The 27,293-nt window shown below is 41.2% G+C and overlaps 1 protein-coding gene across 1 annotated transcript in view; it reads left to right on the top strand.

Annotated features, from left to right (window-relative positions):
• Positions 1-27,293, top strand: part of LOC139730926 (uncharacterized) — a 101,144-nt gene that overhangs the window by 59,355 nt on the left and 14,496 nt on the right. Inside the window, exons 20-24 of the mRNA XM_071641809.1 lie at positions 2,127-2,171; positions 6,478-6,629; positions 6,905-6,958; positions 8,574-8,794; positions 11,260-27,293. Coding sequence (XP_071497910.1) covers positions 2,127-2,171; positions 6,478-6,629; positions 6,905-6,958; positions 8,574-8,794; positions 11,260-27,293 — 16,506 coding nt within the window. The remainder of the gene's footprint in view (positions 1-2,126; positions 2,172-6,477; positions 6,630-6,904; positions 6,959-8,573; positions 8,795-11,259) is intronic.

Here is a 27,293-nt window from a genome sequence, read left to right as displayed (position 1 = left end):
ACACATCAGTGAAAGTTTGAGGAAAATCGGACAATCAATGCAAAAGTTATGAATTTTTAAAGTTTTGGTGTTGGAACCGCTGGATGAGGAGACTACTAGAGGATATGACGTATGAGTGGACAACAATACAAAGAAAATATAAAGGAAATTCAACAAAAATTCACTTTTCTAGAATTATGAAAGAGCAGTGGACCAACCGCTTTCAGAAAGCAGGGGGAATAATTGCTACCCTTAACATATGTCAATATCAAGTTGATGGAATTTGTAATTTTCATGAAAAATGGATTTTTGTAGTATTTTCTTTATATTTTCTTGGTATTGTTGTCCACTCATACGTCATAACCTCTAGTAGTCTCCTCATCCAGCGGTTCCAACACCAAAACTTTAAAAATTCATAACTTTTGCATCGATTGTCCGATTTTCTTCAAACTTTCACTGATGTGTTCTACTAATGTTGGTGCTTTCACTCAATCCACATTGTTCTTGGGGTTTATCTTCCCTTTAAGATTCCATAATTTTCTTATCTTGGGTCTGATTTTAGTGAAGCCTCTACCATCAAGTTTGTTTGATTTTACTCCAAGTAAAAACTAGATTGATTATAGTATGGCATTGTATTTTTATTTGGAGCTCATTTGTCATGGAAAGTCAGAGGAATTATGATTTTTCTTTGAATTTAGTTTTTCTATAACTCCTTTAGGTATCATTATTGTACCTTTATTGTACTCATCACTTTGTCAAATTTTCATCTCAGTCACTGTCTTTCTTTCTGTGTCTTTTTCTTTGTGCATCATCTTTAATTCATTTCTCTATGCTGTTCCATTTGCTCAATGTTGTTATTGCAATGTTGATTGCATTCATGATATTATTGTCATATTGTTAAACACTGCACCAGTGTGTAGAGCAGTATTTGTTGCATAAAATTGTAAACATGAACCCATATACAGCATGTAGCTAACCTTATAGCATTGACATGATGCCAAGTCATGTGCTCTAACTTCATCACCATTATGAAAGGTTATACAATTGTTGTTCATGTGCAAAGATTATAAGCTTCCTGTAAAGTACAATTCCACTCTGTTTTCTGAGCTGAGTGTAATGAATGTGTCAACAACAAAAAAATGAACAGAGTAACAGAGTTTACATCAAAACTTGATGTAAGAATGCTATTGAATTTCAAAATTCTTCATGTTTCCATTAAGCAGTGATGAAGGTTGTGAATGCATATGCAAATTAGATTAGTTGATGCCTTCATCACCACTGTACACTGTATGTACACAGATATCCTAAAAACATGCTTTCTACAGCCTTTGCAACTTGTTCTCTTCTATAAGTCATAATTGATGGGTTTGAGTCAAAAGCAACAAGTTTTCTGTGTTTGTTTCATTTCCGAAAAGGAAGTCAGTAAAAACACATCACCTCATCTGATTTACATATGATGCTGTTTAAACCAATAATAACTGCTTTGTTAAACAGTCCAAAAATATGAAATGTAACTTTTCACTTTTGCATACAATTCTTTATCACTCTCGTACCATGCAGTTTGAGTTTGTTTTATTTGATGAAGCCAATATGAACATGGCTTTAAATTGCACATTAAATATTATTCCATCGCATCACCACAAAATTTAATGATCACAGATAAAACATGATCACTCTGCACAAGGGCACATCCAGCTCCAGCCAAAAATGTACTTTACATCACTCATGTCATGATCAAATGTGAATACCCTTGGATGCATTGGTGCCTAGTAAAGCCAAATGTTTCCCACAGAGTTAACAAGTCGTCACACATGACATGTTTGCACACCTTGTGTTGACTCTCTGTGTGCCGTGCGCTGTTTGTCTGCTGTGCGTGTGACGGCATTGAATTTGCAGGCGCAATCTGCGTCTCTCCTTTGAACTTGCTCAGAGGAATTTTTTGACTGTGTATGATGTGCATATGTGTGTCGGATTTTCAAGTGTGCTTTGGTTGAAGAGGAGACATGTGCATTGTGGCAGGATGGTTGTTTGTACCATCGCATTGTTCTGAGATTGCTTTATTTTTTTATTTTTCTTTGCTGTCTACATCATCATTGGTTGCCATTTATTTGTTCATCTGATTTTTGTGCACTGGCAATGTTCCACAGTCTCGAAGAAACAGCGTCACACTGCGTTTACCTAATACTGACGGAGTAAGTAACATCACTGTTGTTAGGAGGTGTTTAGTTAGTTTCGTAGCGGCATCACATCTCTCTTACATCTGTTTTTCTTTTAACATTTTAGTCATAAACAACCTAATGTCTTCTTCCCTATACCTAACTCTTCTCTTGGCAGTTTAGATTAATAGGTTTGTAATGGCTTATCTGTCTTTTGTGTCCTGTCACAACTAGTGTACCGTTTTCTCCAGGTGGCTATGTTTTCTTATTAGATTTTGCACTACAGTGTAGCTCACCATAAGACGGTTATAAATGAGGGTGTCCTTTAGCAATCAGAGAAATACATTGAATGGTCTTTGATATGAAAATATTATAAATGATATTTTGAGAAAAAAAAAAATTGAGTCACAGCAGAATGACAAACTTTGTATTATTTCGTGGCCGGGTATCTCAGAGTGACAGCTTTGGACACATGATTGCAACTTAACCTCAATTGTATAATTTCTATCTAGGGAGTAATTGAGTTAATCTGATATTTGCGTTCTTTCAGTAGAAATATTTTCTCCATGATTATGATCTGTGTCAATCAAGTCAAGTCAAATTCTGGAACTTCCCTTGTGACAGAGGACTCAACTAAAAAAGATACAAACAAGAAAACTCATTAAAAAATGAGGTTAAATTTTGTCGGTAAAACCCCCCGCAACAACTGGTTTATATTGTACTGAAAGCATTCTCAATATTTTCTCATGTACATGTACATGTACGCTGATCCAGTGATGTGTGCATCTTCCATTTTGGGGTTTTATTCTACTATTTATATTGGGGTTTGTTTGTTTGTTGGTTTATTTATTTGTTTGTTTGTGTAGTTTTGGTTTTGTTTTGTTTTGTGGGGGGGGGGAATTTTCTTGCATAAAACTACTCATATCAAGCAGTTTATGCTGATATTGTGCTGTAACACTGGATCAACAAGAGATCTTATGTAAATACGAAACAGAAGATCATTCTCTGTGTGCAAAGTCCATGTCCTTCAGATTCTCAATTACAGATAGTAGAGATTTACTACAAGTTTTATTGTTTATTGTGTGCAGTGCCAACCAAGACAAACAAAACTCTTCTCTTTGAGTCTGTTTTTTTCTTTTCCTTCTGTGATGGACATTCATTCATTTGCATGATTATAAGAATATCAGTATTCCAATTCACCTGCTCAAGATAGTATTATGCAGCTTGTGAATAGTGCCATAATACCAAGTTCTTACCATTTCCTCATCACTAATTTTTCTACAACTTTCTGTGGGAGATGATATGTAGGCTTCTTGAATGAATCCTTTTAAAAGATATCAAGTTCTTTTTTAACAAGTTTGGGAATACTCTCCTAAATATTTTTTTTTCTTTTTACTCTTTATTCGCATGGTCTGATGCATTGATTTTGGTTGTGTATTTTGGTTGTTTTTTTAGGGTTTTCATTACTTAATTTTAGGAAAATATAAACCTATCAAATTATAGATGTTCTAGGTTTTCTTTTTTTTAAATCTTTTGTTGTCTAAATGAGGGCTAGTAATGAATGGAAAACAAGATTCTGATGTCAGCCTGTTCTATGAGCTGAAAAATCTTATTTTGTGTCTGTGATAATTCCGTTTACTTTCTTATGAAATAATGGTCTTCAGTTAATTTTACACCCACTGGCTTTAAAATACCATTCAAAGTTTGTATTCTAACCATATAAAATGTATGAGCTGTGTGACATTGCTCAATCAAAAATATGATTGTATTACCCATGAGGTGTTGCATATTGAAAACCAGTCTGACTTTCAACCATTTACATGGGCAAATTTGTGATGTACATGTCTCTTTCCCACATTCAGGGAATGTGTATCGAATGAAAATATAGTTTGTTATAAGAGTATCATTGTGAAATTATTTTTAAAAATTGATATGTATAAAGATTTGATATTTTATTTCATAAGATATGCTTCTAATTTTGTATCAGTACCTTCAGACACCTTGTCCTCCTTTCTGTGAATATCTTCTGACTAACAATGTCTATCTTAGATTTTGTACTTTATCATTAAACTGGCAGGATTCAAAATTATGTTACTAACAAAAGTGTGCAAAAACCTTAATCCACTCAGATTTTAATTCTGTTTCTTTTTTTCTGTGATTTATACATGTATCTGTGTCCTTTACTATGATATTAGTCCATTGCGTGCCACTCTTCATGTGCTGATGTAGCACATGTAGAATATTACTCAGAACTTCCTTATATTCTGCAAGAAAAGCAGTTCTTCTGCTGTAGATGTGCGTCAAGAGCATTATGTTCTTACACACAACCTCTTAATAAAAGAATGCTACCTCGTGCTGGGGGGAAATTGCACATCAATGCATCATGAAGTCTGGCATTCAGAAAATATGTTGATTGTCTGGCTGATACTGTCGGGCAGCCGTTAAAAGGTTGGCATTCAGAGCAGAACTGTACTCCTAAAAATATGTTTGAGTGACTCGCATTGAGTAGAAGCCGTATTGTATTCTCAGTTGGCAATACGTGGTGTTCTGAAGCTGAGCTGTTTCTATGAAAACAGTGACAACAGTGGCCTAGGCAGGAGGTGGGTCACATGATCAATACCATTCAGCGATCGGTATCATAGAACAAGCACGGAATGCCATGGAATAGAGGATTCAGTGTTTAGTTAAATGTTCCAGGGCAGGTTTTGATAACAGCTGCATGCACCTCGGAATAGCGTTCAGTCACAGTAAAAATGTTTTACTGTGGCCACAGCACCAAAGTGTACAAGCCATGTGTGTATAATGGATAGTACTATAGACTTTGGAGTATGGACACACTGTAACAGTGTAATGTATAATTTTTTGATCTACATGTATTTCATGACATGTGTTGATATAGTTTCATCCATAGTAGACTTGTATCAACCATCAGCTTATACCACCTAATAGCATTGTGCCATGATCTTTCTCTCTTTTTCAGGCTATCGTTGCCTTTTTTATTACTGTCATTCCGTAGCATTTTCCATCAGAGCCTTGTCAGAGATTCAGTCTTGCCTTAATATCACAATCAATATCAGAAATCATAGCTTTTCTGTGATTTATTTGTTTTGATGTCTGTAAAGATCTATAGTTATTAATTGTCACAAACATGTAATATCTGTGGTGGTAGCTTTTTATGGTTACCACTTCCACTTCTTCATGTCAAACTTACGTGCATTACATGTGTAAATCTTTCAATGATGACAGAACAGTGATGTGTCATTTACTAACTCTTTGCTGATAAATTCTTGTTGCAGTTTCTGATCCAGTTGTCATTTGAATATTCTCTTTCCCATCTTGTGACTTCTAGCGTGTGTGATGCACTTTTGTGATTTCTCTCTTTGTTTCTTTCTGTAACATGCAAATATCACAATGCTCTTTGCACATTGTCACAGATATGTGATAGTAATTCAAATGATACTTCAAAGTCACCATGTGGTCTTGTGTTTAATCTGATTTCATGCCAAATTTGCTTCTGAATTCTGCAAACCACAGGCACCTGTGAATGCCAGTCATTCTTGTTGAAATTTCTTTCACTCCATTGTGCTGTATGGTATCTTTTGTGATTTTAATTTTGTTATCTAACTCTTTAGACGTATACCTATGTTACTGGTTGTTTTTTTTAAGCTATACTGGCACAGTTTTAAATCACTGGTTAGAAATTGATTCACATAGCCTTTGCAGTATGTCACATTATGGCAAAGTTGTGTGTAAGGTATTCAAAAGCATTGACCTGTTTAGTGTTTTTTGTGTGTGTGTTGTTTGTTGTTGTTTCTTTAACAGTGATAGGTATACACTGTAAATGGTACAACCAAAAAAACAAAAAACAAAAACCAGACCTTTCATTTTTAATGTCTTGTCACTTATATCAAATGATACCCTGTCTTTGTAGATTTAAATAATCACATTGATTCTGTGAGATCAATATACTATGTAGAGAGCGATGGTTGTAGTGCTGATTGTTTGTATTAAAGCAGGGGAAATGCATTTAATTTCAGCGAGCATAAAGTGTAAAAAATCAGTAAATGATTAATTTTCCATTTATTGAAAGCATCGCAGGGAAGTCTACTGTGAGTTGCAATTTCTTTTTATGAGGGTCTGAGAGAATATATTCATAATGACATATTTTGACTAACTGAGGTTCTCTTGTAAGGGTTGTCAAGAGCCCAGATAGATGCAAATGTGCATTAACAGGTTCGTAATTCTCTAAATGAGGCGTTTCACTGCCGACTGAACCAAAGTAGAAGCCAAAGGATTAACCAATGTGTGTCTCCTGCTCTTTTCATATCTGATGACCTACCAGGCACTCTCAGCAGACTTCAGCAAACGCTTCAGTCTTGCCATGAGCCTGGATGGATCCTGGAGTGCCGAGAGTGAGCTGAGGACGTCTCCGTTGAGATCCTCATTCAGCGATCTATCGTCTGAAATCTCCCCCATCATGATGTTCAACCCAGGGTGAGTGCTCTTTGTTTCTGCTACAAAACAAAGTTGGCCTCATCTCACAGTCAAACAATGTTATCATTTATCTTTCATTTTGTAGTTATAATGCCTTATATAGTGTTTATTCATGTGTGCCTACCCTTTTCCAATCAAAGCTGTTAAATAGCATATGCCATTATTGTTTTATACATCTGTGTCTACCTTTAGAAATCTCTTTTAATGCATTGCTTGCATAAAGTCAGTATCACTTCTCACATTTTCTCTACTTGTAATTGGCCTCCCCACTGTAGATTGGAACTTGAAAGAAGACACAAGTTGGAAGCAGAGAAGCTAGAAGACACAAGGTAATGTACATCACTGTCATACACATGTCAAGTGTGAGGACGGGGTTTGTCATATATATTTTGGTCTGGGAATGTATTTGTGATTGAGAAATCATTTCATGTTGCCTTTGAGTTATAACCAATGTATTTTAATGCTTTGATAGCTTTTATGACATTTTAGATACTCAGTAACTTGCCTATTTCATGTTTGTCATGACAGAAATACTGAATCACTATTTTATCATAATTCTAGATGAAGACTTCTATCAACAATATAATGACTAAGTTGCACTTACAAGGCATCTTTTTGTTTTGTTTTATTATGAATGCTTACAGAAAAATGAAATATTTCCATTATCAGAGTACCAACCAAGAAAAGTCATCTGGACATACAACTGAAATACACCGTGTCACTTTACAAGCAGGTCATCATCTCTTTTTAACCAGTAGCCTTCGAGATCTTTTGTTTTCCATCTTGGTTGTTCATAACACAACCATGTCAGATTTGCTGCTGGTTAAATTGTTGTGTTTCTCCTTCGTTGATCTCACCATTCATGACATTGGATGTCATTATTTAATGAGAGCACATGCAGATGAATATGTGCACACTGTGTCAAGATCTGAGGTACAGTGTAGATTTAAAACAAAAACAAAGAAGCCTTCTCTTATTCTAGCAATGGAGTTGCCAATTTAAATAAAAAGATATGATTTTGGGAGGATCATGAAATTCCCTGTCCACAGAGACTGAACACAACGCTTCAAGTTTTATTAGTACAACAGTTGACCGCTATTTAATATGATCCATACACCAGTTGGAAAGATTTCAGATTTTGCAACTTTATTTGTAATGTGGAGTGCATGATGCCAATGAAGATCAGCATTTGATGAGATTCCCACAAGGTACTCTTCAGTTCTTAAGCAACACCCAGTAACAAAAAAGGGGGGCAAACATTCGCTTTTGGTCACGGAGTGATAGGTTGATTGGTCATCTGCGCCCAAGTCAATAAGAGTCATAAATGGTCCCAGGTAATTAGTATTCAACAGAGCAAATCTTTCAGTGCTAATTTTGGATGATTCATTCTATTCAGTGAGTGTCATGCCCCATGCCCTGTGATTGCTCTTTTGAATATGTTTGAGTATGATGAGATCACTGTGTGCAGTGTGAAGTCCACTATGACATCCAGCTCCACTAGTTTGAGCATGATTCTTACCCATCTCACTGTTCAGGGATGATGGTTCATCCAAATGTAAGCTTGCATCACAAAACACTTTAAAAAGTTGCACAAAGGACCTGAAAATATAAGTGTTTAAGGTTAACAATGTAATTCCCATGGGGAGAGGGTAGGTTATTTTCTACACAATTAATCTTTTATCAGTCTGTATCTGAATTACTAAACAGTCTGCAGGAAGATTGATATCTTGAAATGATCATGACTGCAGTGATATGCTTGATTAGGATTTCCAGTATCAGAAGAACCAAGTGTTTGATCCACCTGACATTCTGAATGTTTATGTTTAAAGATGATGAACACAACATTGTGAAGGGCAGCTATAGTGTGGCAGCTTTTGTTTTGTAAACGAATTAGTAGTTACAAGAGAGAATGACAATGAGTTTCATCTACCGGTAAATCTGCAGGAAACAACTGGCAGAGCTGGAGGCCAAGAAGCTGAAGGCAGAGGCAGCCCAGCTGGAGCAGGAGACCAGGATGCAGGAGAGCCTCCACCATCACCAGGAGCGCATCAGGGAGCAGAAGGAGCTGATTGACCGGCTTAAGGTGGAGCACCTGGAAGCCATGGAAAAGGCTCGGGAGGATCTCTTTATGATGCAGAGAAAGGCAGACAGTGAGAAGGAAACAGGTGATTTAGACACGCCCTTCTCTGTTAAAGACAAATATACATTTATCCTGAAATTGTCATGTATTTCAAGACAACTTCCTTGGGTAAATCTTTATGAAAATTAATGGCTTACTCTTATAATTTGCAATATCAATATTGGTAATAGAACTATCAAGGCATAATTTTCTTTTCTAAATGTGAGCATTTTGGTCTAAAAAAAAAATCTTGGCTGTATCATCCTCATGGACACCAGTCAGTGGTGTCATTTTGTTTAATGCTTTGGGACTGCAATGTTCATGTTTTCATAAACTTTTAAAGGATTCGGTCTTTGCAATGTCGACAGTTGGGTTTTTAAAAAATGATTAGGTTAAACCGTTGTCATTTAGTGGAATTAGTGGTATACCTGCAAGATTGTTTAAAATCTGTTGATACCGTGACAATCAGTTTTGCATGTTTGCAAGTTTGCATAAGCTGCAGATTATGTCAGTGATTGAGGTATCCTGCTATGGAATTCATCAAGATTGATATTAAAGGACAAGTTCACCTTCATAGACATGTGGGTTGAGTGAATGCAGCGATATTAGGAGAACACATCAGTGAGAGTTTGAGCAAAATCGGACAATCCGTTCAAAAGTTACCGTAAAGTTCCGTGTATAAGACGCACTATTTTTTCGTCGGAAAACGTTGAAAATCGGGGGTGCGTCGTATACACGGGTACAGTCAAATCACGGAAAAAAATCCGTCGTGTACACCCAATTTTATAAGGCCAACTTGGGGCCATGTATGCCCATCAACGTTTGGAAGGTAAGCAATCACTAAAACTTATGGATAAATGAGCGATCTTTCAATCTGGACACACACAAAAGCTGCAAATACGAGATAAACTTACATCGGCCTTGTGCAGTAACGATGTATCAATCTGGCCATAGACAACAGCTGTAACAGCACTGCTGTATGCTACCGATGTCAGTCTACCAAGCTACCAACAGCCAACCTAGTAGCTGGAATACGCGATGTACAGGTATCATCACTAAATTACCAATACCGTAAAACTTATCAATGTACTAGTAGCAATATGGCCAAAGACAAAAGCTGTAAAATACGGAGTAGGATCGACACTATGTCACCGTTAATATGAACGATGTGTGAAGCATGCATGCATATCCATGTCGTTCATTTGCTCTTCATTTCACGAGGCCAGCTAGGCATAGGATAGCATAGCTACACTGTAGCTAGCTAGCTAGCTAGCTAGCAAGCCTTTGGCAAAGGCAGCAGCTCACAGCTGCAGCAGAGAGGCTTTTGCAATGGACTCGCGTGCACACAGCGATCGGATCGAAGCGCGCTTGCCCGTTGCGCGCTGTGTGTGCAAGTCCATTGCTCTCTGTGTGCGTGTGCTGAAATTATAGCGAGCTGCCTTTTGCAAAAGGCTAGCACTGTGCATACAAGCATGGTACAAGAGACACACATGTTACTGTAACAGTGCATTAGTGTAATTACCGTACGCACCGTACGTCTTGCCGTATGATCCCTCTGCTACACTTGTTGATGTTTTTCTTTTTCGTAATGAACCTTCCAGTCTGACTTGTGTCAATATGCGAGACACCCTCTGCTACAGTATATGACAGCAAAGATCGTACTGTACACTCATGAGTACGATATGCATGACACATGTACCACGATTGAAAGGCCAAACAATAGCAAGTGAGTACCTGGTACCAAGACAAGTCTCGCATTTTGCGTCTTCCATATTTTGCCGATGTCCGATGAATACCGTTAAAAGAAAATATAAAAGGAAACGAAAAATAGAGCAAATACATGCTGCATTCTAGGGAAATTTTGAGCTGAAATAATATGTATGACACACGCAATATTTGCGTGGATTTTTTTTTTTTAATTTTAGGTCCGAAAGTAGGGGTGCATCTTATACACGGGTGCGTCTTATACACGGAACTTTACGGTATGAATTTTTGAAGTTTCTGCTCAGTCACGGCTGGATGAAAAGACTACTATAGCTTGTGATGTCACATGAGTACAACGATATAAAGAAAGAATAAAGAAAATTCAACATATTTCCATTTTTCTCGCATAACAAAAGAACACTCGACTTCTCTCTTTCAGAAGGCAGGGGGAATAATATTACCCTTAACATACGTCAGCAGCAAGTCGAAGAAATGTGCACTTTATTCAAAAAGTAAAGTTTTGTGAAATTCTCTTTTTATTTTCCTTATATAGTTGTACGCATGTGACATCATACACTGTAGTAGTCTTCTCTTCCAGCAGTGACTGCGCAGATACTTAAAATATTCGTAACTTTTGAACGGATTGTCCAATTTTCCTCAAACTTTCACTGATGTGTTCTACTAATATTGCTGCATTCTCTCAATCCTTATGTATATGAAGGTGGACTTGTCCTTTAAGCAATGATGATAAAAATGTCTATGAATGATTGACATTTCTCTTTCGTACATGTATCTTGTTTTCAACAGGCAAACAGCAACTTCTGGATGAGCTGACTCAACTGCAGGAATTGCTGAGCTCACACTCTGAAATGTGCACACTACCTAGTGTTGTGGCTGATTGCAACATGGATGTTGACGATCTCTCCAGCTTGGATATCGCCAGGAAGCGTGTTGCCATGATGGAGCTGATGCAGCGGCAAGCCCAGCGAAAGGCGCTGGCTGCCCTAGAGAGGAGACAGGCCACTCTGGAGGTTCAGCAAAGGACAGCACAGCTTATCCTGAAGCATGAAGAACAGAAACTCCAGGACATTGAAACAGATTCTTGCCTTTTGGAAAATGACCTTGCAGCAGGGCAGTCACCTGAGAAAGAGCTGAGGAAGAGCAGTACTGAGAATGGTGTTTGTGGTTCAGCAGAGAACATTGGTATGCAATTGCCAGCCTCTGGGAGGGTCAGTCCTGTTGGAAATAGTGATCCAGAAACCATGCATCATAGCCAAAATAGCTCCCCTAAAAATAAGAGTAGCCCTCCAGAAGTGTATGGTGTGGCCAAGAAAGATTGCAATGGATCATGCAAAGAGTCAAGTGGTTCTGTCCGAAAAACAGCACATTCCAAGCCTTCCAAGCGAAATGATGTTGGATCTGTAAGAACTAAATCCAGGCTTGAGCAAACCAGGAAAGAAAGTTCCAATAGAACTTCTCCGACAACAAGATCTCCTTCACCATGTAAAACTTCTCGATCAAGTTCACCATTGAAATCATCTCGATCTAGCTCCCCGATGAAATCATCTAGATCTAGCTCCCCGATGAAATCGTCTAGGTCATCATCTCCTGCTAGTTCTACATCAGGGATGGTAGGCAACAAGAGAGCTTCAGGAGACGTGTTTTCACGTTTGTATCCACAGCAGGAAGCAAAATTTGAGTTTCTGAGAAAGAGGAGTCCACCGCGGTACTCTGAGCATGATCCTCACAGAGAGAGGCAGAGAGATGCTCCATGCTTCATAAGGAATGAGAGGTCCCCTATACGAGATGACCCAATTAGGTTAAAGGACAGGACACGTGACAGTGATCATTTAGAGAAGGAGAGCAGAACAAGAGTGCCTTTGAGTAATCTTCCAGACAGAGCAAAGCAAAATTTACATTCAAGAAGTAGAAGTGCCAGTCCCTCTGTCAACAAGCCAATAAAACCAGTTTCTCGACCAAAGAAATTTCCAGCCCTGAAGTCACCATCAGATAATGAGAAACCACAGATCAAAACAAATGAATTATCAAAAGCTCCAATCAGATCTACTCATGCTAGAAGTCAGAGTGAACCTTCCAAAAGTCCAGGCAAACACCAAAGAGCTTCTGGAGACCAGAGCACTCCTATCAAACCTCAGGACAAAAACATACCAAAGCACACCAGCTTGAGTAAGAAACCTAGCAGGACTCTAAATGCAGGTACTGCCAAGTCAAAGCTTTACAATGTTCCTAATGCATCTCCAACAAGAACAAACCCCAATGTAAGTAAAACTGCCTCACCAAGAAAGATATCTGAACACACATCTAGAAGTCCATCTCCAAGAAAAGGACAGGAGCATGCTCGATCTCATCGAAAAACAGTCAAGAGGCCTCTTTCAGCTGCGCAGAAAACACCAAATGGAGATTGTAATGGCTCTCCTGGCCCAAGGAGAAAATTTCTACGCACACCTGTTGTCAAACCCAAAAACTGGCCATCCCTGGAAAACCTTCCTAAAAGCACGCCAAGGTCAGAAGCCTTCTTTGTTCCTTTAACCAGCCAGCAGCTGAGAGATGAACTACAAAAGCGCCCTGTCGAGGGGAATACTAGTCCGTTTCATATCCTTGGTGATGAGATGGGCCAACGCATGGCACGTCAAGACAGTCATCACATGACTGGGAAGAAGATATCTACAGGGAACAACACAGAACAATCTCAAGCATTGCCAGGAATTAATGTTGATGTACAAACACTTCAGACTGGTTGTCTATTCCCTCAGACCACTGACAATGACTACATTTCCTCTGACAACTTATCTGACTCCTTGGAGGAAAGCCCCAAGTTTCACAGAAACCATGATGCAGAAGCATATACTGATCATATTCAAGGACCAAGGATAGTTGATATGGCCTCTGCTGATGAAGATGAGTTCTGGGCTATTCCTGTGTCATCTGAAGACATCATTTCAGCATCAAGTGATGAGGATAATGACAATGATATTGAAGCTGTGAAGAATCTTGATTTGGCTGAAAGGAGACAAAGCTGTGACTCAACAGACAATATCTTTCCAAACCACAATGCTTACCAACAGAGTGAACCTCGTCATAGGAAAACAGAGCCACATTCAGGAGAATCAGAGGTTGAAGATCTTGATGTTAATTGTAGTTCTGATGGACATGAAACTTATAAGTGCAATAACAGCAATGTATCAAGGGAGGGAGGCACGTCCCCAGCCACAAGCAATCATGAAAGAAACTCTTCCAGTACTGATGAGCTCACTACTGATTCTGGTAGTTTGCCTGCCATGTTGGACTCATGTCCTGCTACAGGTGCGCAGGTCAAAGATTCTTCAAATCCAGAGCAGGACTGTGAGGTACTGTCAGCATTGGATGGAAATCTGGCTGCAGAAGCAGTTGAAACAAACTCTGATCATCCCAACTGTGCTTGCCCTAGAGAAGAGAGTGAAACTGATCTGGAAGACATCATTTCATCAACAGATGGGGAGGGTGTTGCATGTCATGATGAGGATCAGAGAAGTGCCAACCAGGCATCCTCTCTGCCAGACGGCTCTGAGTGTAATCTTTCAAGTGTTGATAATCCTATGTGTGATGTCAAGGATGAAAGTGAAAATCAGACAGATTGTACATCCCTATACCCTACTGTTTTGCATACTGATAATGCAGAACTAGAGCAAGATACTGGCAAAGGCAAAGATGTGTTAGAGGAAAACAATAACAAGGACTCTCCAAAAGAAGAATTAGTAAAAAGTAAATGTAATGCACCTGGAACTGACACAAGAGATATTGCACAGGCAGGAGAGACTGAAGGTAACAGAGATTCTGAAGAAGAATCTCTTCCACAGGAGGCTTTGTGTCTTGATGTCAGCAATAGCCCAATCTGTCAAACTGGCAATGAAAATGAAGGAACAGCATCTGAAATTCTCGCTGAAGATGCTGGAACTGAAGGTAGACAAAACACTGAAGAGGATGGACATGTGAGAGAATATGGCAATTCAAATATCCCTTATATCGATGAGGAAGTCTTAGATCATTCACAAGCAGGGTCACATGAATTAAGCCCAGAAGTCACACCTGCAGATGAGCCCCTTGTTGAAGCACATACAGGATGTGACTCAGTAGACACCAAGGATGATCTTCATGTTGCCAATTTTGGAAATGAGGAATTAGCAGAAGGGACAAGCAAACCTGATGGAAAACCATGTGAAGAACAAACAGTTGAATGGAAACCCTCAGAATGTGGCAGTCCCATAGGACACAGAATATTTCCTGAAGCAACTGGATTGGGTGCTGGAGTTGCAATTTCCTCCACTCCAAATGAATGTGAGAGCCCTACCCCAGAGAAAGATGAAGAACAAGATGAGGGCTACATAGGGAAGCAGCTTGCAGACACCAGTGATGTAACACCTTTCACTGAGGGAACAAATCCTGATGGTACCGATAGAGAGGGAGAAAGGTTTCCTCTTAATAAGGGACAGTTGCCAGATACTGCCTTTGATGCACAGCTTGAGACCTTACCTTGCCATGACAATTTGCCATTAAGTACCAGTGAGCTGCATCACATACCAAATTTAGATCAGATTCCAACGTATGTAGCCCGCACAGAACAATACACAACCTCACTTGAACAGTCACCATCGATGGATGATACTGCAAGGACTGCAAATGAGGATGTCTTGGTGAAGCCAGAGGATGACTCCACAGACTCATGTAAACAGAGTGCTGGTGTCACAGATGGGGAGAATGACCCTGGTCAGGAGCCTGATAGTACATCTTCACATCCAACTGAAAAACAAGATTTGACAGAGCAACTTCCTAGTCCGTCAGACACGCATTCTGATGAATCTGAAGACACAGATGCTGAACAATCAGCATGTAATGAACATCACTCTCTTCACCAGGATATTTTGGATTTGCAAGTTTGTAATGAGCATGGGAGACTATCTCACCAACATGAGCCACAACAAGAGACAAATGTACAAGAATCACCTTTTCAGGCAGATGAAAATCACGCAGAACATCTCACAGGTAATAAAGAGTGTAGTGCAGCTGATGTCTCATCTTCACAGAATAACAGTCCAGAAAAAAGACAGCTCAGTGCAAATATAACTGCACTGAATGTAGACCTCGCAGAGATTACAGATACAAACACACCAGAGAAACTGTCTCAAGATAGTGCTACATCTGATGATGAAGACACACTGGAAAGTGAAATTTCAATCACAAAATGTTCAATGCCAAAGACAAAACATGATATCTGTGTTGAAACAGATATACCCCATGCTGATGATAAAGACAGGCTGGAAAGGGAAGTTGCACTCGCAGAATGTCCAGTACCAGAGAAGGAATATGATGGCTGTGTCAAAACAGATATTCCCCATGCTGATGAGAATGATATGCTGTTAAGTGAAGTTGCAGTCGCAGAATGTCCAGTGCCAGAGAAGGAGCGTGACATCATTCTCGAAACAGATATTCCCCATGCTAATGAGAATGAGATGCTGGAAAGGGAAGTTCCAGTCGCAAAATGTCCAGTGCCAGAGAAGGAACACGATATCTGGGTTGAAACAGATGTTTCCCATGCTGCTGAGAATAACATGCTCGAAAGCGAAGAATTAGTCACAGAATGTCCAGTGCCAGAGAAGGAACATGACGTCAGTGTTGGAACAGATATTCCCCAAGCTGATGAGAAAGATATGCTGCAAAGTGAAGATTCACTCCCAGATGGTCTAGTGCCAGAGAAGGAACGTGATGTTGGTGTCAAAACAGATCTTCCTCATGCTGATGAGAAAGATATGCTGCAAAGTGAATATTCATTCGCAGAAGGTCCAGTGCCAGAGAAGGAACATGATAACTGTGTCAAAACAGATGTTCTCCATGCTGATGTCAAAACAGGTGTTCCCTGTGCAGATGGGAATGACATGCTGGAAAGTGAAGATTCATTCGCAGAAGGTCCAGTGCCAGAGAAGGAACATGATGTCTGTGTCAAAACAGATCTTCTCCATGCTGATAAGAAAGACATGCTGGAAAGTAAAGTTGCAGTCGCAGAATGTCCAGTGCCAGAGAAGGAACGTGACATCAGTGTTGAAACAGATATTCCCCATGCCGATCAGAAAGACAAGCTTGAAAGCGAAGAATTAGTCACAGAATGTCCAGTGCCAGAGAAGGAACGTGATGTCTGTGTCAAAACAGATCTTCCCCATGCTGATGAGAAAGACATGCGGCAAAATGAAGATTCAGTCACAGAATGTCAAGTGCCAGAGAAGGAACATGACGTCTGTGTTGGAGCAGATATTCCCCATGTACATTCAGCAAGCCCTGTAGTGAATGGTACTGAAAATGTTTCAGCTAGTACACATTTATCTCAAAGCCACCCTGTTGGGAGCAGTCTACCTAATGAATCAGATCAGTGTGACCAAGAGACTGCAGCATCAGTGAACAGAGAGCAGCCAGTGCTTGTTGCAGCTGATGAATGCACAGATAATGCCATCCATGCTCAAAGCAAACAAGTAACGGTGAGTCGGGCCTCTCCTGTTGCTTTTTCTGATGATGAAGAGGTCAGTGCAGATACTTCTTCATGTTCATCTAGTAGCGCTGAACAGGATTTTTTTAATGAAGAAGAAACTTTATCTGATTTCATAGAGGATGTGAAAGAATTTGAGGATTATGATTCAGCAGTGAGTGATGATGGACCAGAATACCAACCACATGAGATAACTGGCAAAGCTGTAATGAGAATGAGTGATACTGATCAATCTTCAGAAGCAGAAACAGCTGCAGATAAAGATGTCTCGAACATGGAGGCAATGACATCATTGAGTGGTTCTAAGGAGTCACCGTTGACTTTGTTGCCAGCACCACTGTTTGAAAATGAGTTTGTTGAAAAACCTCTCTCTGCTTACCAACATAGTCCATCACAAATAAGTGCCTGTAGAGATAGTCTACCAGACAGCTCAGGTATGTTCCACAGTGCTATGGAAAGTTCTCTGTATCAGACTGCCATCGAATCTCCTGTGGACAGCTCAGGAACAGAAAAGGGCAATTTCCCACTCGGGCCATGGAAAAAGGATCAGCTCCTTGCCTCTAGCACTCCCACGGGAACACCTGTCAGCACACCAGTTCGAGAGCCAGATCTGAATGAAAGGCAGTCCTGGAAGCATCCAGGCTCACCCTCATCAGCTCACATAGAATCAGAAGACATTGCACAAAATTCCGAGTCCAGTAGAATGAGTGATAGAGATGTAAATGAAATGATAAGCTTCAAACCAACTGGGCATTTAAGTGACCAATGTCCAGCAGACATGAAAGACATGAAAGGGGAATTCATCAAGGAAGTAGACAGTACAGATGTGTTACCATTAGCCAACAATTTTCATAGCCGATTTACATCCCCAAATGAATATCTACCCCAACATGAGCTGTCCACTCTTGATAATCATGAGTATTCCTATGAAGAAGAGGAAGCAGCAGAAACTTCTGAAGCACCATACTCATCTATGCATTTGCCAGTAGATCAGACTTACACTCCTCATAGTCTGCCACCTATCCAGGAAGAAGAGGACACTCCAACAGAGACCTCTGATTCTGCAGAAACCTGTAGCACTCTGCACACTTTGTCTCCACAGAATAGTCGAAATTCATCACCAGCATCTGAAATGTCAGGTGACTCAGAAGAAGGTCCCATTGTGACAGGAAATGAAAGCAATGCCATCAAATCATTGTCGTCAACATTGCCACAATCATGTAAAAAACTTGAGGAAAGTCCCACCTGCAGTAACGATGAAAGCAAACCCAAATCAAATTCTGTCAAGTTGGATGGAAAGAGTGTCAACAGCATGATCCATACAACAGCTCCTGCATCAGAGATTACCACAGATGCAGATATCAATCCTGCCACAGAAGCAGGCACCATAGAGAAAGATCCCCCAGATTCTCCAAAGAAGTGCACCTCCATGAAAAAGAATGATGTATTCTCTCGACTGTACCCTCAGAGCACCCCAAAGTTTTCTTTCAAGAAAAAGAGTGCTGTTTCAGTCATACCAAAAGATACGCCCATTCCATCAGTGTCACCAAGACTTAATAGAAAACAGCTGATTGACAGTAATCAAAATATGGGCCCCCTTAAATCAAAAGATAGTGCATCGGAGAGAGCAGAAGATTCTAGCAATGGCTTTGACAGCAGTGATCCTTGTTTGCATCCTAGTCAAGACATGGAATCAGTAGATCTCAGCAACCCAGAAAATGTTCTCAATGAAGTTAAAGAGATTACTTCAGAGAGGGGTGATCTAAGACCTGGTGTGACTTATGAGAAGAATCAGCAAACTTCTGCGACACCTGAATATTGTGATCATGCTTTGAATGGGATAGGAGACATGCATATCAATCACATGGGCAAATTTGTAGATGCTCCTCAGTCTGATGCAGTAGAGAACTTGCGACCATTTCTTGGCAAGGAATATGCCATGGCAAGTGCTAAACTCACCATGTTCATGAGAATGTTTGGCCTCTCAGTTGAAAGTAGTGACAGCTCAGATGGTTCTGATTCGCCAGTGCTTGGGATGGGAAGCAGTGAAAGAGGTCTTGTGAATAGCATTGTTGGTGATGGGGTTGGGTACAACCGTGAGGCTCTTAAGCGGGATCTCATCCAAAGTCCTGAAAGTGAACCAGAGGAATGTGGAAACATGCACAGCCCAAGCTGGATGGGATCAGATGCAGCTGTGGATGGTGATTCTTCAATTAGAGAATTGAGGAGTAGGTCCACTACCTTTTCAGATGTTGAACCAATTAACACTGGTGATGAACTTGGTTTCGACAGCACAGATGACGTAAGCATTCTTTTGGAAACAGAGGGATCTAACTCAGCTGAGATTGATAGAGACATAGTGAAGGCTGAAGATGAATTTGATGTCTCAAAAATGGCAAATGTTCGCACAGAACCTTCCATTTCCTGTACAATGCAAGTGGTGGATCCATGTGAAGATATCTTTAGTGCAACAATGAACATGAATGGATGTGAAATGCCAGATATCCCTGCAGCATCAAAGATGGACTCTGCTGAGCCAAGTCAGGTGTCCCTTTATACTTACAGCTCAGATGATGGAGCAGAAATAACCCCTCAAAAGGCTTACAGCCTTCCCAGTGGAGTAGAAGAAAATCCTCCCACCTTTGCCCCTTGCAATGTGAAACCAGCAACAGAACAGCATGAAAGTGAGGAGAAAGAAGCAGTCCTAATCCAAGATGCCTATGAGCAGAAACTGCCACAATTCAGGAGCAACTTATCAGATGTTGTTCTAGTAAAAGAAAATGTCAATGTCATCAATAATTCCTCTAGGAACATCCCTCTACCAAGCCTTCCACTTATCCTCCAACAGATTCATGAAGGTGAATCTACAAATGAGATAAGCGAGCATGTCTTGTCCTCTGAGGGAGAGCAAGGTGATGAAAGACAGGCTCAAATTTCAAACAACAGAAACCAAGTCATCCATGCAGCTACAGATGACAAACTGCAGGTGCCAGAGTCAGAAAATTCGACAAATGATGAAACAGATGAGCACTACTCTGGCAGCAGTGTTAAGCTATCTGAGGTACCTGAGGAGGCTTCGAAAGAGCTTTTGTCTCGGGACATGAACAAGGCAAACAATGAAGGCATCCCCGATTTGAAACCTTCATCAGAAGTCATATCAGCCTCTAAAGTGTTACTACCTGAGTTCACACTGCCCACATTCTTGTATGAGAGGCCAGCAGGTGAGCATCTGCACGACAAAGCCCAAACTGTCCCAGTAACACTTGCAGGCAATAGTTCACTGCTGATCAGCATTAATGCAAGTGATGAGCAAGCTTTAACTGTACCTGTATGGCAGAAAGAAAAATCCAAGGTTATGTTCATCAAGAGCGAGGATGAAAGTCTGTCCCTCAAGAAAGTAGTGAGTGAAGATATTCACAGTGACATGGTGGTTGTTGATGATGTGGTGTTACCAGCTGTCATGCAGACACTGCAGTCAGGCCATGATAATGTGTTATTCCCCAAAGTGTTATCAAATGCTGAAGTGGAAGAAAGGGAGGACAGTGTGGACAAATCAACAGTTGAGGAGGAGGTTACAGAAGGAATCTGTGAATCACTACCCAAAAAGGAATCCTGCCACATTGATGAAAACTTGCCATCTACAAGTGGAGACCACCCTCAGATTTCATTTAAAAAGGATATCAATGCACCACAATCCAAAGAAGACAATGGCAAGCAGGCAATAAGAGAAGATCTTCCAAATCACCTGGGAGTTTTGGAAAAGTCAACAACACCAACTCTCCGGCCATCACATCCTGATGAAACAGTGGAGGCTCCAAGCAGGAGCCTGATAGAATCTGGTTCTGTAGATGGTAGGTTGCCTGATAGCTTCACAAGGCCAGATTTCAACAGTGAACTTCAAGATTCAGCTCCTCAGTTCCACCAAGTAGCAGTTGATGTGAATGAAAATGGATGTCTCACAGATGAAGTAGCAAATGATGACAGACCAGGAGCGCCTGTTCCTCAGTTGGTATGCAGTGAAGAGAAGGCACCATCTTTCATCAGTGAAGAACCTGAAACTGATACCTCTGTCAACAAAATATCATTACTGCCAATGGAATTAGACATCGGTCAACAAACAAATCCCGTGCCTACTAGTGAACCAGTGGTCTCAGAGTTAATCCTAAATACACCTGTCATTCTGCCAGACAACATTACACTGGTGAGATTACGAGGCCTGATGGACACGGGCAGTAAGACGCACCAGCAAGCTGATGTCCAGAACGTAGAGACAGTGAATGAAGAGGGGAGCAACTCATCCAGTGAAGAGTCAAGAAAAAATTGGAATCACTGGCCAGATGAAAAAATAAGTACTATGGAAGGTACCCCACCACATATGTATGATATGAATGCTGATGAAGAATGTCCTAGTGGCAGTCCAATAGCTCATGAAAAAGACATTTCAAATCCAGAAAAGCAAACCATGCTTTGTGATGAAAATTTGGCAGATTCTGTGGAAAGAGATCACTACGTTCAACTCCCATGTGCTGTTGTCAGTGAGGTATGTGTGCAAGATTTAGTGACTCTTCCTGAGTACAAACTTCACATGGCGAAACAAGGAACACCCACACAAAGCATTCAGGATGTTAAGAATGATGGGTCAGGAGACTGCAAGGAGGGAGCAATGGAAACTGATCCCACATCTCTGTCTGAGACTAGTGGAAAACCCGAGAGTGCCCCTGGTGATATTTGTGGGCATCCTCCTGCAGAGAACATTCCAGATAGCGAGTTACCCACCATTCATGGAGCTGAGAACCCTTCACATGGCCATGAGACATTCTTCAGTTCCAATGCTCTTGATGATATCAGTGACACGTCCATGCACCAGGATGAAGTCTCATCAGATGATGTAAGCAATGTCCTGGATGAAATCTGCACAAAGCATTCAGTTACCCTTCCAGAATTCACTTGGCCAACAAACTTCTCTCCAAATACTCCAGCTAAAGGTGCACAGAATAGTAGTGAACCAGCATCAATCAGCAATGACGAGGAAATGAAAAGCAAGCCTGCCTCTACGCCAATGTGTCATTATGAAAAACGTCCCTCTGCAAATGCAACAACATCTTCTACAGAGCAAACTGTACCTCCTGATTGTGTGCATAAGATGTTGTATGATGATGTCTTTAGTAATGGTGCCAAGGATGATATCAGAGATGCTCCACCTCCTGGTGGTATGCAGGAAATGTTTCATGATGAAGAGGGCCATAGTGACGGTGCTAGGGTCAATAAAAAAGATTACCCGCCTCCAAAGGTGCATTGCACATCTCCAGGTAATATTGCCAACAACTGTACACCAGAAAGTGAAGAAAGAATCAATGATGAAACACAAGGAATGTTCAAGGAACTTCTTGATGATGTAGAGAACAGAGTGTCAGGAGACTGCAGAATGGACACCAAATCTACTCATTCACCCAAGACACCCAGACAACTTGATGGTGAACCTACTGATGATCATATCAGTTCTGGTGATTTCAATTCTTCTGATATGGATTTTGTCAGCAAACCACCATTGAATCGAGAAAAAGAGCAATCTTATCATGGTGATCCTGAGAAAGCTGCTAGAATGTCTGAAGAGAGTCAAGGTGTTTCAAGTAACCGTCCTCCTTTCATATCAGAAATCTGTACAAAACACCCAGTTACCCTTGCAGAATATACCATGCCGACAAGGTTCCAACACAATGTTTCTGATGTAAGCGCAGGAAATAGTGATGGATTGCCAACCATAATGAAAGACAAAGAAGAGATGACAAGCCAACCATCATCTTCATCTGGTAATCAGCATGAAGGAATTTCGCTTTCCAATGTCATGACTCCATCTACTGCAGATGAAGATGCAAATACCAACAGTGCCAGAGAAGATCATGGCAGAGTGACTCCTGACTTATTACATTCCAGAGTCAACCAAACATGTACTCCTCATGTGGTTGACCAGATTGATGGTCATGCCAAAGAAGAGTACAATGAAGCACAATGTAATCCAGACCTATCTGTAACACCACAGATGCATGTGTCATGCTTCGAAGAGCATATGTCTTCAAATTATAGAGCAGATGATGTAGTGACAAGAATATCTAGTGATGAGTCTGCAAGTCAAAATCCTTCTATCCAACAAAATATTGATGAAGGAGAGCCAGGTAGTCAGCACATTTTCAAAAACTTGGAGCCTGTTTTAGTGAAAGTAGCACAACATTTGCCAGATGAACCAGTCCAGTGGCATTTGCTGCAGTCTCTTGATGACTTGAGTGACAGTCCCAAAGTACAACAATCAGCTTCTCCTGTGAGTGACAATACCACACAATGCACTGACACAGAATGTATTCCTCAAAGAGAAACTGATGTTTGTAAGATTGAAGTGCCTGAGGACAGTCCCATATCTCCCAATGTATTACTTACTGATGATATGCATTCCTTTAAACCTATCACTCCCTCACCAAGACTCATGATGTCAGCAGAGCAGTTAGAAAAAGATGTGAAGGATAGAGTGGATGACACGTCCACAAAGAGGGTTATTGAGACATTGGAGGAGGCAAGGTTTCCACAAGCGACTTCTTGTGGAGTAGAGGATGAGGTTCAACTGGAGCAGCTGGGGAGTGAATGCACCCCATCTGACAGACAGAAGGATACCGAGTCTCAGCAGTTGTCATCTTCCCTTCTAGCACCACACCAAGAACTGGGAAATGTCCACAGTCCTGCAGTCTCTCCATTTCTTAGCTCTCGCAGCACAGATGATGAGCTCATTCAGATCTTTGCAGCAGCCAAGCACACAGGGTTTCAGTCACTTTACGTCACAGTGGGTACAAATACATCCCCTGGACTTAATGGCTCTCATATTTCCATTGCTGATGCATCTACTTTTACAGATGATGGCTGCAATGTTTTGTCAGATAATTCAGAACCGAACTTAGAGCAACTGTTCAGCGTTAGTGTTCAGACATCCCCATTTGAAGGTGTCAACCTACAAGATACTAGCACAAGTCCAACCAATTTCACAAGTGGTCATCTGGAAGTGGCCAATGAGAAGGGTGCTCAAACAGTCTCTCCAGGCGATGAGCCAGACCATGGCATGGGTATTGATGCAAGTGTGTCTGTGGACACAATTCATATAACAGCACAACACTCTGAAAAGAACATTGTGTCTGACAGCCAGAGTGTTGGAACAAGTCCATTGCCTGAGATAGAGTCTGTCAGCACAATTTCCCCCACTCTTGCATCATCACCCATAAAGATTCAGGACAGTCTGGCAGGAGGCTCACGCTCAGCAAAATCACAACTGGAAGAAATTTCCCTTGCTCATGATCAAGAATGCCAAACCTCTGTGTTTTCAAGCAGTCCTTCCAGTCCATCACCATCTTCATCAACTGCAGATGTGGGAGACATATCCTGGAGGAGGGGCAGTGAGGTGCTTCAAGAACTGACAGAAGAAATGGACTCACAAGAGCTTGAATTGTTTGCTGTCCTCATGCATAAGCGAAGACTCTCAGAGCAAACTGTGGAGAGGGTCAAAGATCTAGCCGCAAAGCTTCGCAGGAGCAAGAGAGATGATGAGCTCAATCTCCTAGGCTCTGATTTAAATCCCGAATTGGATGTCCCTCTTGTTCAGTCAGATGGTGAAACTATCATAGAAGAGAGTAGTGTCACAATCAACACAGCTGCAGATGAAAATGAAAAGGCAGAAGATGAGCACAGTTGCCATGACTTCCCTAGAATTCAGTCACCAGACCAGATGGACTCAAGCACTTCCTCAGAGGTCAGGGAAGCAGTGAACTCCATATCTGAACAACTTACTGAGGACATTACCAGTGACTTATGTGATGCCTCTGTCCAAGAAAACAAATTAAAACCAGAACATTTGGAAACCACATCAAATACTAAAGTATATAGTCATAATTTGTATGAAAGGACTGATGATGTAGCAGCAGGAAATGATGAGTTTCTTGAACTTCCAAGTCATAAGGGTAAAGTGAGTCCACCTGGAGTATCAGCTGCTCAAGAAACCCCTTCAGAATTCAGTATTCCATCACCCAGTAGTGATAGCAAAATAGACGGAAAACCAGTGGTGCCTGACCAGCGTAGATCCCATTATGTGACTAGTGTTGCCCCCAAAGCTACTGAAAATGCCACTGCCAAGTCTAGATCATCATCGCAGAATGACTGGCATGCTATGCCATTACAGTCTTCATGGGATGAAGCCCTTTTTGTAAACAGAAACAACAACAACAGTGCAGATTTGGACGAAAACAGTTATGTATCCAATCATGAAGAGAACACGTCAGCAAGACCTGTTGACAGTATTTTGCTGCCTGATGAAACCTCAGTAAAGAAAGCATTAAAGCGCACACTATCTTCATTTTCTGATGTCAGCGTTGACTCCAATTTAGACTTCCCCGCTGGTGTAGACACAAACTCTAAGGAATCCTATACAGAGGAGGAGGATGAGGAGGAGGAAGAGTTATCTAAAGATGCACTTGGAGAGAGCTTTGACTCAGACTTGTTTGGAGACTCCATTGAACCAGAATTGTTGGCACTACAGACAGACACAGATTACAACCTGGCAGGTACTGGGCCAATGCTCGGCAATTCTCCAACAGAGAAGCCAGGAACTGTAGGACCTGAACATACCAATTCTATAAAGCAGCTTCCTGGAAAGTCAGAACAGCCGGAAATCAAGAGAGAATTTGTAGACACTCCTGAGCAAGAGGAAGATGAAGATGTGAATGAGGTTGACTCATTGCGGGTCCATGTTCCTTCACTGTCACCTGCAAAGTTAGAATGGCTGCTGGCAGAGTCAGAGTCTGAAACAGAAGTTAGTTACCTACCACTGAGTGAACACCCAGAAAATGATAAGATCCCACTGCCAGGCTACAGTCCTGTCTTACCCAAGAATCCCCTCGTTATGAAGAAACATACAGAAGACATCCTCCCACATCAAATTAATGAAAAGGTTTCAGCAAGAGACCTTAGTCTCAATATGTATCCTGTCAAATTTTCCTTACCTGATGAGTCCCATACCACCCCTGTTCTCTACCAGCCAATGGAACTGCCAGCAGGAAGTGGACACAACAACATGGAGAGAACTGGATCCAGTCTTGGGGAAAGCAGTGGCGTCTTCAGTCTGGCAAGTGAAATGCCCAATCAACGTCAGGAAAAGACTCCTATTGGATCAATGGACTCACTCATCAATGCAACATCAACTGATGAAGAAAGGGACTTGGACCAGCTAAGGGCTGAGTATGAAAAACTTCTACAGAAAAGAAAGTCTAACATCAAATCAGAAAGAATGGCACAGAAAGATAGTACCATAACCTCAGATACCCATCTGGAAAACCTAAGTGATACAGAGAGTAAGGTGTCTTTACCTGATTCACATGGAATGATGAATGGATACAAGAGTCCCAACTCAACCAGCAGCTCTGAACTGGATGGCTTTGTGCACGGGTACTACAGCAAAAGTTGGGATCGACGAGACACCTCTGTGGAAATCCTAGAAGCCCAGGTAATGCATGGGATTGGGGAGACAGATGCATTACTGAATTACTTGGATGATGATCTCCCTCTAGAATATTGGAACTCTCAAAAGAAATCCTTTAATGACCAAAGATGCAGTGAGCAACCTGTGGAGAGGACAGAAGCATCTGCGAGCAGAATTGCAGATCCAACAACACCGCCAAAGCCTTCCCGGAAAAGTTCAAGAGCCTCAATGAGGAAGTCATCAACCTCCCCATCCTCTCTAACCACCCCAAGCCAAACGACCCCTCCACCTGTCCAGCGAGTTGTGACACCACCATCATACACTCTGTACCCTCCCAAATCTCCCAGTGAGCCCACCGCTAGCACAGAAAGATATCGTCCAAGTGAGCATCTGAAGTTTCTGAAAAGGGTCAGGGAGAATGTGGTCAAGGCTACTGCTCATTCCCCCTCCTCAGCATCCCCATCACCAGCTTCATCGCCTTACCCGAGTCCACTATCTACTCACACAGACATAATAGGAGGCCCATTGACATCTGCCTTCAACATGGAGAGGGAAGAGATACTATTTCTTCTTAAAGAGTTGAGGGAAACACGAAGGTTGTCACAGTCAGAGATAGCCAAGGCAGAGGTGGATTTACTCCCCTCCAGGAGATGCTATTCAGCTGGAGACACCAGCATGCAGGCCAGAGATGCTTTCAACAATCGCCCAGGAGGTGAGGATTCCAAGGATCAACTCACCAGTAATAACGAGCTGCGTGCTGATCCTGATGTAACAGCACCAAACACCTCCAGACCTGAGGAA

Source organism: Diadema antillarum, unplaced genomic scaffold (assembly GCF_040938485.1).
Source record: "Diadema antillarum isolate AM-2024a unplaced genomic scaffold, OU_Dant_1.0 seq00000343_RagTag, whole genome shotgun sequence".
Taxonomy (NCBI): domain Eukaryota; kingdom Metazoa; phylum Echinodermata; class Echinoidea; order Diadematoida; family Diadematidae; genus Diadema; species Diadema antillarum.
Note: the sequence above shows the minus strand (reverse complement) of the source record. Positions and strands in the feature narration are given on the sequence as shown.